The sequence below is a fragment of the Arachis duranensis genome, chromosome 5 (assembly GCF_000817695.3).
Source record: "Arachis duranensis cultivar V14167 chromosome 5, aradu.V14167.gnm2.J7QH, whole genome shotgun sequence".
Taxonomy (NCBI): domain Eukaryota; kingdom Viridiplantae; phylum Streptophyta; class Magnoliopsida; order Fabales; family Fabaceae; genus Arachis; species Arachis duranensis.
The window spans coordinates 18,437,803-18,448,061 of record NC_029776.3 but is presented as its reverse complement, the minus strand read 5'-3'; the positions used below and the strand labels follow the sequence as shown (position 1 = coordinate 18,448,061).

The following is a 10,259-nucleotide window of genomic DNA, read 5'->3' as shown; positions in this document are numbered from 1 at the left end:
TCATTGTGCCTCCAGCGATATACTTCCGCTCTATTTTGGTGAAGAGAATGTCTTTGTAAAATATTAAGTTTTAAAAATTTTCAACAATAGTAGTATTCCTAATGGAAAAGTTTAGGGCCAGCAGTTTTATTGAATTTTGGCCAGCATGTAACCAGCAGGGGAAGGTGAGCCATTGGATAAAATCTCATACCAATCTCACACCATCAAATCATCATTGATGGCTAGTTGATGGCTAACAATCACAAAAATTGCTGCCCCTAGCATTGCTCATTCCTAATTCCTAAAGGGCATTTTAAAGAGAACAAATTAAATGCTTTATTAACATGTGCTAACTTGGATTATGCATAAAATTATATTTTGATCATGCCAAAATTTTTAGATGGGAGTATTTGATGGAAGCGGAGGATATAATTCAGCATGACACCTAAAAAGTATTAGCAGAGGCAAACCAAAGTCAAACAAATCTCAATTTTAATCATTCGCCACCTTCAAAGAAACGATCATTAGCCACATTGTTTTAGGATCGAAAGGAAGAGAAATTGGAATCATCATCATTACCCCATAGGCAAGTTGTGCTTGAAGATTGCGAGTTAAGGCATAAGCCTGACTAGTTATGATGATGTCAGAAGTTGACCAAATGTATTCAGTATTACAACTTAGTTGAGAATAGCTCTAAAACCGCACCATAAATCGAATAGTTAACTTTCTTCTAATGCAAAAATGTCATCTTCATTTAGATCTTAATCACGAGTAGAACAAGGGATGCATAATTTCCTGTTTGCATGTGATCCATTTCAAAGAAGATTCCGTTTCTTTGAAGGGTTTCAAAGATATGGTTTCTATAATGCTTGTTGGTGTAGTTATGCCTACTGAATCTAGAGCATTAAAACTCACTCTTTTATCATTATGCAAGACAGGTTTTAGTCCCTTTGGAAGATAATGGCTAATTCTATGCTGCCAACTGCTAAGGAAGGAAAACGAAGAGAGTGGAGAAAAATATGGATACCAAAAGAATAAGACGACATAGACAAGACACTTGTTCATCTAAGACAAAGATAAAATGTGACACAAAAGAAGCTATCTATAAAATTTTATTACAAGCAAAGCAGAGAGAGTGAGTGTGCTATGAGCCCTGTTTCCTCTGTTGTCATGAACCATCCACTTGAGATGTGCTGCTTGACCTTACCACCGGCAATGAAGTAGTTGACCTTCTTCTCAGCATCTGCCTCATGCCATCGGCAACGCAAACTGCCGGATTGGCTTTGATCTTACCACAGAATGACATGTGAGCTTTCACAGCTTCTTCTATGGCTGACGGGGAGGGCTTTTTCCCTCTGCTCACTTCATCTCTTACTGCTTCTGAGCACAATCCACACAGCCATTTTCCATCAAATTTGGCTTTAACTTGGTTGATATAATACTGGGTGCAATCCTCTTTCAGGCCACAGCACTCGCACTTGACTGATTCAATCTCCATATCTTTTGTAGCTTCCCCGGAAAGAAGTGTTATAAGGATGAGAATGCAAAACTTTGAGGTAACAGGACTGAGAGAGAGTGTAAGGCTCTATAAATGTAATGGCCACATGATGCATGGTTCACGAGCATATAATTAGCCATGTAAGACATTAATCATGACTATATATGCGAATGTAAATGTTTCAGTGACATTAATTTATATATGTATGTACGAATGTGTGCTCTTTATTATCTCAATTTTACTACACTGATCTTAGTATTACATATGCCAATCAAGTTTGCAATGCAAGAATCACAAAGAAGATGGATTATTATTACATTATTCACGGATGGGTCATTTTTTGTAATATGAAACCATTATTGGTGTTTTTAATGGAAATTGGTGCATTTGGTGTATTTGTAAATTGATGGACGTGTCAGTAGGACAACTTCAACATGTGTAGGGTGTGCTGCCAACACGGGAAGCATGTTGAGTCAGCATGTGGGGGCATTATGACACGTGTCACACTCTGATTCGTTAGTGATGTAACACGTGGTCTGTGTGTTAAGTGCTTTCTTTATATAAGGCAAAATTCAGTGTCATTTTATTGCGAAGAGGAGAGTTATTTTTAGTGTGTTTTTGGTGTGCCTGAGGGTACCGCAAATTTGGTGGTGTATAACAACTGTGAAATTATACGGAATATTCATGAGAAAGTGAGCTTTAATTTGTGTGTGAGAATCCGGTTTTGTTTGTGGCTCCATGCACCATGACATTTATAGAACTCGGTCTCTGTCAAAGCATGGAGAATGATATGTTCAAGAGAGTGAGCAATATTTTGTACCGAAATTTCGTTATAGTTTTTGGTAGTCTAATATAGTTTGATATTATGCCAGTCATTGACGAAGCAAGTAAACAGAATATGTTCCATATTCATCGACAGACTCAAGTTTGACAGCCAAAAATTGAGCTGTATGTTGAGTTTAAAAATGTAAAAGAATATGGGATTCAACATGATTCAGATATAGAGGATAATAGAGTTGAAGTGTACGAAGGAATGAACAGTGATAGCGAAGAGGACTTCGAAACTACTTTTGAAGCTGACAATGAAGACGAGGATAGTGGTGTGCGAGGTGAGGCAGCAGTGGAGAATATAGTGGTTTCTCCCGCAGTTAGTCAATCGATGAACGTTCCACTTTTTATGCGTAACTTGAATCTTGATGTCATGCATGTACCGAAATTATCCGAATATGCAAACATAGGTATGTGATGAGTACGCTTTTCTTAATTTATATTTTAGATAGATCAATGAGTACAATTTTTGTTTTGTGTAGGTGTTGCTGATCTCGGAATATAGTTCTAGACAGTTTGTTATCGCAGCAAATAGAAGTTACACTATCTCTAGAGGAGTCGACTACAATGTTTATAAGTCCGAGCCACAGACGTTCCATGCAAAAGGCAAGATGTATGAAAGTGGGTACGACTGGTTTAGCCGAGCCAGCTTGATATGGAAAAAGGTTGTTGGGAGATATAGAGATACAACGGTAAGCACACGTGCACCATGGGAACGATTTCACAAGATCATTTCAAGTTGGACTTAGACACAGTTGCTGAGGCTATAAGGTAGGCCTGGCAGCATGGACCCTACCTGCGGGTACCCAACCCTACCCGCACTCCCCATATATATGTGTTATGTGCATGTTTAAAAATGTTACGTACGAGAGTTGAACCAAGGACCTTTGACATGTGCAAAAAGTTCTTAGCAACTAAACCAAGTTTACTAATTTGTAATATTAACACTTTTATTTCTATAAAACTCATTTCTTATTTAATGAGATATAAATACAACTTTAACAACTCTACTTGAACTCAATCCATTCATATTGCAAACCCTATTTCACCCCCTCAAGAACCCTAATCATCTTCTCTCAAGTCTAAATCTCTCTGCACTTTGACAGCGTCTACCCCCATTCCCATCACTGACGCTACTCACCTTACCCGCGTTTGCCTCAACTCGCGTCACCGGCAGCGTTGCAGTCTCCCCTCACTCTCCTCGCCAGCTCTGGTGACCCGCGTCGCCAGCTTGTTCGTGTCTTTTGTTTCTCCAATCAACTTGCCCCTGTCGCGTCGCCGACTCTACTACACCCTACCATGTGCTTCGTTCCTCCATTCAGCGCCTGCTCCTTGTGTTGAAACTCTGAAAGTATGTTTATCTGCCTTTAAAACTGAAACTCGATTATTATTTAGTTTGATTTTAATTAGATATTTGATAATGTAATTTGATTTTTATTTGTGTTCATGGCGGCATGATTTTAGACGATCTTGTGATTGGGAATTTTTATTTGGATGGGTTGGAACAAATGCTGAGAATTTTTTTTAAGTTTATATGAAGATGAATGAAGTGAATGAATCAGGGATGACGCATGAAAATGCTCAATAAATAGAGATAAATGAACATATTAGTGTTAAATTCTGTTAAGTTCATATCCAAATTTTAATTTGATTTTAACTTTAATTTGAGTTCATGGCTTTATGGTGTTTAAGTACATATGCAGATTTTAATTTGATTTTAATTTTAGTTCATGGCTTTATGATGTTTCTATTATATACATATAAATTATTTGTCATAAATTTTTATTTCTCTAAAAAAATTTATTTAAACATTAAGAAATTAGAGAGAGGAGTTTATTGGTAAGTGTTGTTTCTATTTCTGTTACATTAATATATTTGTATATCTATACAAAGTATATTTGAACATGTTACATTTGTATATATTTGTAGGAAATTCACTTCGAAATGTCAAGTACTAACATGGATGTAATGGCATAAGATATGGTTACAGAAGAACACAACAAGAACCTCCGGTGGAAGCAACCGCTAATTTTATTCCAGATGAATCCACTTCAATTGAAAATAGTAACAAATCGAGCTTGAAGAGTGTTTATTGGTAATACTTTAGTCGATTTCAAGAGAAAAAAGAATGAAAGGCAATATGCAACCATTGCAAATCTGTTCTTGGAACCAATCAAAGAAATGAAACTACAAATTTGTAGAATCATGTGCTCCACTATTGTAAAAGGATCAAATTAGCAAACTCTAGGCAATCAACAATTATTGATTCATTGTCCAAACATGCAAGGAGTGGTGCAGATACTTTTGTATTTGATCCATCTTATACAAAAAGGTGTATTGCCAAGGCCATTTATATGCATGAGTATCCTTTATCTTTTGTAGAACATGTTAGAATTAAAGAAGTATATGCATCAATGCAACCAACCTTTAAGGTGCATAGCCGAAACACAATAAAAGAGGACATTTTTGAAATGTATGAGTTGGAAAAGCTTAACATGACTAAGCTAATGGATGGAATAGTCAAGTAGCAGTTACAACCGACATGTGGACTTCCAGCCAAGAAAAAGAATACATGGTTGCGAGAGATATATTTGCTATCTCTATGTCTACTTTTGTTTCTGAGTCTTTTTTTACCACAAGTGGTCGAGTAATTGCTCCTTATCGTGGTAGTTTTCATGAAGATACTGTGGAAGCTCTTATGTGTAACCAAAACTGGTTGTGAGCAGCATATCGTCAAAGAGGTTATTTATGATTTAACTTTTCTATTTGTTTATGGTAAGGTTAAATTTATATATAGATTGATTAATAAATAAATTTATTATCTTTGATTTTTAGGTGAAAAACCTTATTATCAAACTGCAAATAATGATGATGATGATGATGCTGTATCTGAAGTTATAAACTAGTGACAATATTGTTGCAACAAATGAAATGCTCATAAAGATATGGAATTAAATAATTTTATTTATGTTTGTGTTATTTACTTAAGCAAAGACTTTTATGTGTAATTAAATATTTGATGGTTATGTTGTGTATGAGATAATTGTGTTATTTGTGGGATAAATTGTGTTGTTTGAATGTTTGAGTTGAATTTTTAATTTGTATGCTTTTTAGATTACATAATAATGATGTTTCTTTTCGCCAATCTGCAGGTAGGGTCAGATACCCGGGAGTTGAGTACGGGTAGGATTAGAGTTGGCTATTTCTCAACCCGCGGGTAAGGTAGGATTAGGGTTGGGTTCAAACCCTATCCTACCCTACCTATTTCATCAAGGAGAAATCTATAATTGCGGAAATTCAATCAAGGTTCAACTACACTATCAGTCACCAAAAGGATTAGTTGGCAAAACAGAAGTTTATAGCCAAAATTTTTGGTAGTTGGAAAGATTCTTACCAACTTTACTATGGTGGTTCTCGGTCATAGTTTAGAAGATGCATGACTCAATTGGCTAAATAGAAACACGACCCTGTACAACGGGAGTAAGGAGGCAGACAGTATTAGGATACTTTACCGTGTATTTTGGAATTTCAATCCATGCATTAGGACGTTTAAGCATTGCAAGCCTTTAGTTCAGGTTGACGGGATACACTTTTACGGAAAATATAAAGGTACACTTTTGGTTGCTGTTGCACAAGATGGGAACCAGAATGTTATGCCTATTGCTTTTGCCATCGTGGAGGGGGAGACGACTGATGCGTGACACTTTTTTCTCAGTAATTTACGAAGATATGTTATTTAAAAAAATAGTGTAGGCATAATCTCAGACCGACATGAGTTAATCCGAGTAGCAGTAAATCATTCTAGAGGTAATTGGCAACCTCCAAGAGCATGGTGGATATTTTGTATCAGGCACATCGACAGTAACTTCTTAAGCATATTCAAAGTCCCACACTTGAAAAAACTTGTTGTCAACATAGGTATTCAAGGACAGTAGAGGAGTACAACATCAACTATAAGAGGTTGCAAGAGCTAAGCGAGGCATATACCCGGTGGTGCAATGCCATTGGACTTAGAAACTAAGTATTGCCATTTTACGATGGACATCGATGGGCCACGTGACGGTTGAGTACATTAATTCAGTGTTGAAGGGTGCCCGAAACCTCCCTGTGTTGGCGCTTGTCCCAGCAACATATTATAGGTTGTGCCATTCTCCTATCCATCCCACATGTAAAACTCTTCAGTAATGAAATTGCACTTCGTAAATAGTGATGCAATGCTCTTCCAGTAGAATGACTCTTGCTAGATTTGGGGCGGGTTGTGCATACTCGAACTGATACATCACTCAGTTCGCAGGGTGCCATTCGGCACAATCGAATGCCAATAACTTAGCAATGCTGTCATACACCTCAATGTGTTCATATAACTCGCCGGGTATAATCAATCTTTTGTACGGCCGCTAGACAAACTGCAACATATTATTAGAAAATTAGAACCCTAATATTAATGTGGGATATTAACATACATAAAGCAAAAATATTTACCTCGTCCATGTAGTCTATTTTTTGCCTAAATGTTGATGTGATCTTCGATAACCACATTGTGGATTGTGTAGAATGACTCCAGGTGAAACACGTAACATTGAAAAAAAGTTAAAAAAATATGTCGTCAATCAAATATGCATCGTCAATAGAATACACAGTTAAAATAGGAATTGTTACCTCCGAGCAACTGGTACGTCAACCGTTCGAAGGTACGGTATCGGTATGGGCGCAATACACGGCATTTGCTTCAATGCCCAAACAAACAAAATATTAAGATGGTCATCCATCTCCTTAGTATCATACCGTGATGCACGACACAGAGTCCTGTAAAGATGCGTGAGACATGCTGACCCCCAAGTGTAAGTATGGATCCGCTCAAAATCGTAGAGCAACGGGTAGATTTTTCGTGTGGGCATATGTCGTCGACTTATCCGTGAATAGAGTCGAATCCAGCAAACAGAAAATCTGGCATCTGACGTATCTCTGAAACGACTCCAAAGTGTTTAGTGGCTATGCATCTTTGATACGGCGAACCCATGCCAACTTTATATAAGATTTGGAGGAACTACTCACAATGGATTTGCGGCCGAAAATCGCGATGCTCTGGCTCTACAAGAATTCGCCACTGCTATCTGTCTAGCCGTTCACAACCTCTCCATTAATGGGTAGGCCAAATATATGAGTGACATCTTCTAGTATTACAGTAGATTCCCCCACCGGTGATACAAAGTTGTGAGTCTCTGACCTCCACCTTTCCACCAGAGCAGATAGTAAAAGGTAAAATTCTTTGATCACCCTAATTCTAGAAACTTAGTAGAATTCCGTTGCGCGTAAGGCGTCTTTTACCATCGAATTCCATGTCTCCAGCAGATCCAGTTTACGAACCAAAAAATTCCTGTTAGATTGGTAAAACAAAAATATATTTATTCATTAAATATATTTAATAGTTTAAATGAATAAAGATTATAACAAATAATTATTTATTATAGTAATTTACATTAATATAAATATTTTTATTACTAATCATAAATAAAAAAGCATTTATTTATTTAAATATTAAAATAAATAAATAAAAATATTTATTAAATTACAGCAAAAAATATTTATTAATAATATTTATTATTAAAGTATCTACTTTCAAAAAATAATAATGTTTATTTATTTATTAATATTTAAATTATTTATTAAATGAACAAAAAAATCATATTATAACAAAAAAATTTAAAAAAATTATATATTCACATTTATATAAAATAAAATAATATTATACTAGACAAATAAAAGTATTATCCGAAAATAGTTTAATATTTATATTATTTATTAAACTATTTGTTAATATATTCTTCAGGTACTGTATAATTGCGAACCGTTTTTAATTGATATAAACTTACAATATTTTTTTATGTACGAAATTACTCTCTTTTTTTTAACACTAATTCTCTTCCTCTTCCTCTTCTTTTTCTTCTTCTTCTTCTTCTTCCTCCCCAAAATCCCTTTCTTCTTCTAAGTTGCCTTCGCTGAATGAATACCGGGGGAGGGTTGATCTCAATTTAAAGAATTTCATCCCTGCGTTGCTTGTTCTCGAAGGAAGGAGGTGTCCCTTGCATGCAGACACTGCTCCAACATGCCCTTCCCACATTGGATAAGGCTCTGCAACTCCTTGAAAACGTGCGAAAATCTCTACGAAAGCTGCATAAAATCTCTGAGTAGCACGCCCACCCCGTGTTGACATGGAGCCTCCACGTCTACGACGTAGTCTGCGAAAGCTGGTTGGCACCTTTGCTTAGCACGCCCCCTCCCCCCCGTGTTGCCCAGGAACCTCCACGTTGGCGATGAACTCTGACTTGCTCTGACGGCGCTCTACTAACACCTCTCCTGCGTATTGATCTGACTCACGAATCAGCAAAACACCCCAATTGTCAATATTAGACCAAAACACCATTACGCTTTCCATAAGAAAAATAATTTCCATTCACGAATCACAATTGTATTAATTAAAGCCCCATCATGCCACACTAAGAATATGTTAAGGTCATTGAAAAAAAAGCCATCAATTATTAGAGCATTGTACAGTTACAATCTCCCCCTACCCCTATCCTTTTCATCATTTCCCAAATGTTGCTAGCACCGAAGATGTATCTAATAATTTCAGGAGGTAATAGATATGTGTGCGTGGCCTTTGACTGTCCACCAAGAAACTCAAAAAGACAGAGCAATCAAAGAAAACATAAACATCTTAGCTTATTTCAAAACAATGCATACAAAAATATGTTTATCTAGTTTTTACCACGAGTATGTCTTTAGTGGAAAAAGAATAATCTGGTCCTTTGTAGAAATATTCCTTATGAATGGTGGAGATGACTGGCGTACTGAATATGTTAGTAATGTTATATTTGACCTAATATTGAATCTAATTGCAAATCGGTACAACATGGTCTGGTTGGACCAACTCTTTGATGATCGGTTTTTTTTTTTTGGATTTTGACTTGGCCACATGGCCTACCCACAACCTACCCAAACATAACTCTGATACAAACTCATACCCTCGAAAGACCATCCTCAATTATTACCCACTATCTAATGACATTACCTATACCCTCTATAATTTCATCTTCTACCTTTCCATATATATAAATTCTGGGAAAACTTGAAAGACATAAAAAAAATTAATAATAAAGGAGATTGATTTCAAGAATGATATTATTTCGGAATTTGTTGTATGCAAAATATTACTGGGTCTTTGTTAAATTATTGTAAATAATTACAAAAGACAAGTAATAAGTTTTTCTTTTTTTTTGGGTGAAAGATAATAAAGTTAATTTTTTATAAGTTTAGTAGTTCTTTGTACATATTAGTGTATTTTTTAAAACTGCAGTTACCGAATGACTTGAATTTTCAATTTGAATTTACCTCTAAGTTAATAATATTTTAAGTAAAGGTCTCATGTTACAGAATATTATTAATGAAAAATTTTATTCAACTAAACAAATATTAATTAGTGTAATCGAAGAAGAAGGTTGAAGATAGACTCGAGTATGAGTAGAAAAGTTGTATGTACTTTAGCTTTTAGTAGCAGCCATGAAAATTAGCAAACAAAGCACCTGCATAGGTGAAATAATAGAAATATTGTACCAAAATACAAAATATATTATTTTAGCAGGTCTGATTAATAACAAAAGGATAGATGTTTGTGAGCTTGCAGCTTCCTAGCGGCATCAGACCTGAAGGATTGTGACCGGTTCAACTGAGAGGACCTCGAAAACCCCAACACTTCTGAGTATGAAGTTGCACAAGCTAGAAATTTTTGTCCACCCTTCAGAAATGACTCCGAAGCTACTAATTCTTTTGCCACTATATCTGGTGTAGATTGCTTCAACCTCAATGTGGCCGTGTGCAAGAAAGAGTGGGTGCCTCTGGCCACTGAAATGGCTCAGATGAGGGACACTTAGCTGATTGTAGTATAGGAAAAGAT

General features: G+C 36.0%; 1 protein-coding gene across 1 annotated transcript; it reads right to left on the bottom strand.

Annotated features, from left to right (window-relative positions):
• Nucleotides 1-1,126: 1,126 nt before the first annotated feature.
• On the bottom strand, nt 1,127-1,477 carry LOC107488508 (uncharacterized). The gene has a single exon (XM_052261343.1). The coding sequence runs from the start codon at nt 1,475-1,477 to the stop codon at nt 1,148-1,150; it is 330 nt and encodes a 109-aa protein (XP_052117303.1). The 3' UTR covers nt 1,127-1,147.
• Between the last annotated feature and the right edge of the window lie 8,782 nt (nt 1,478-10,259).

Coding starts and splice junctions, on each gene's coding strand:
- LOC107488508 (XM_052261343.1), bottom strand. CDS start 1,477: ATGGAGATTGAATCAGTCAAGTGCGAGTGCTGTGGCCTGAAAGAGGAT.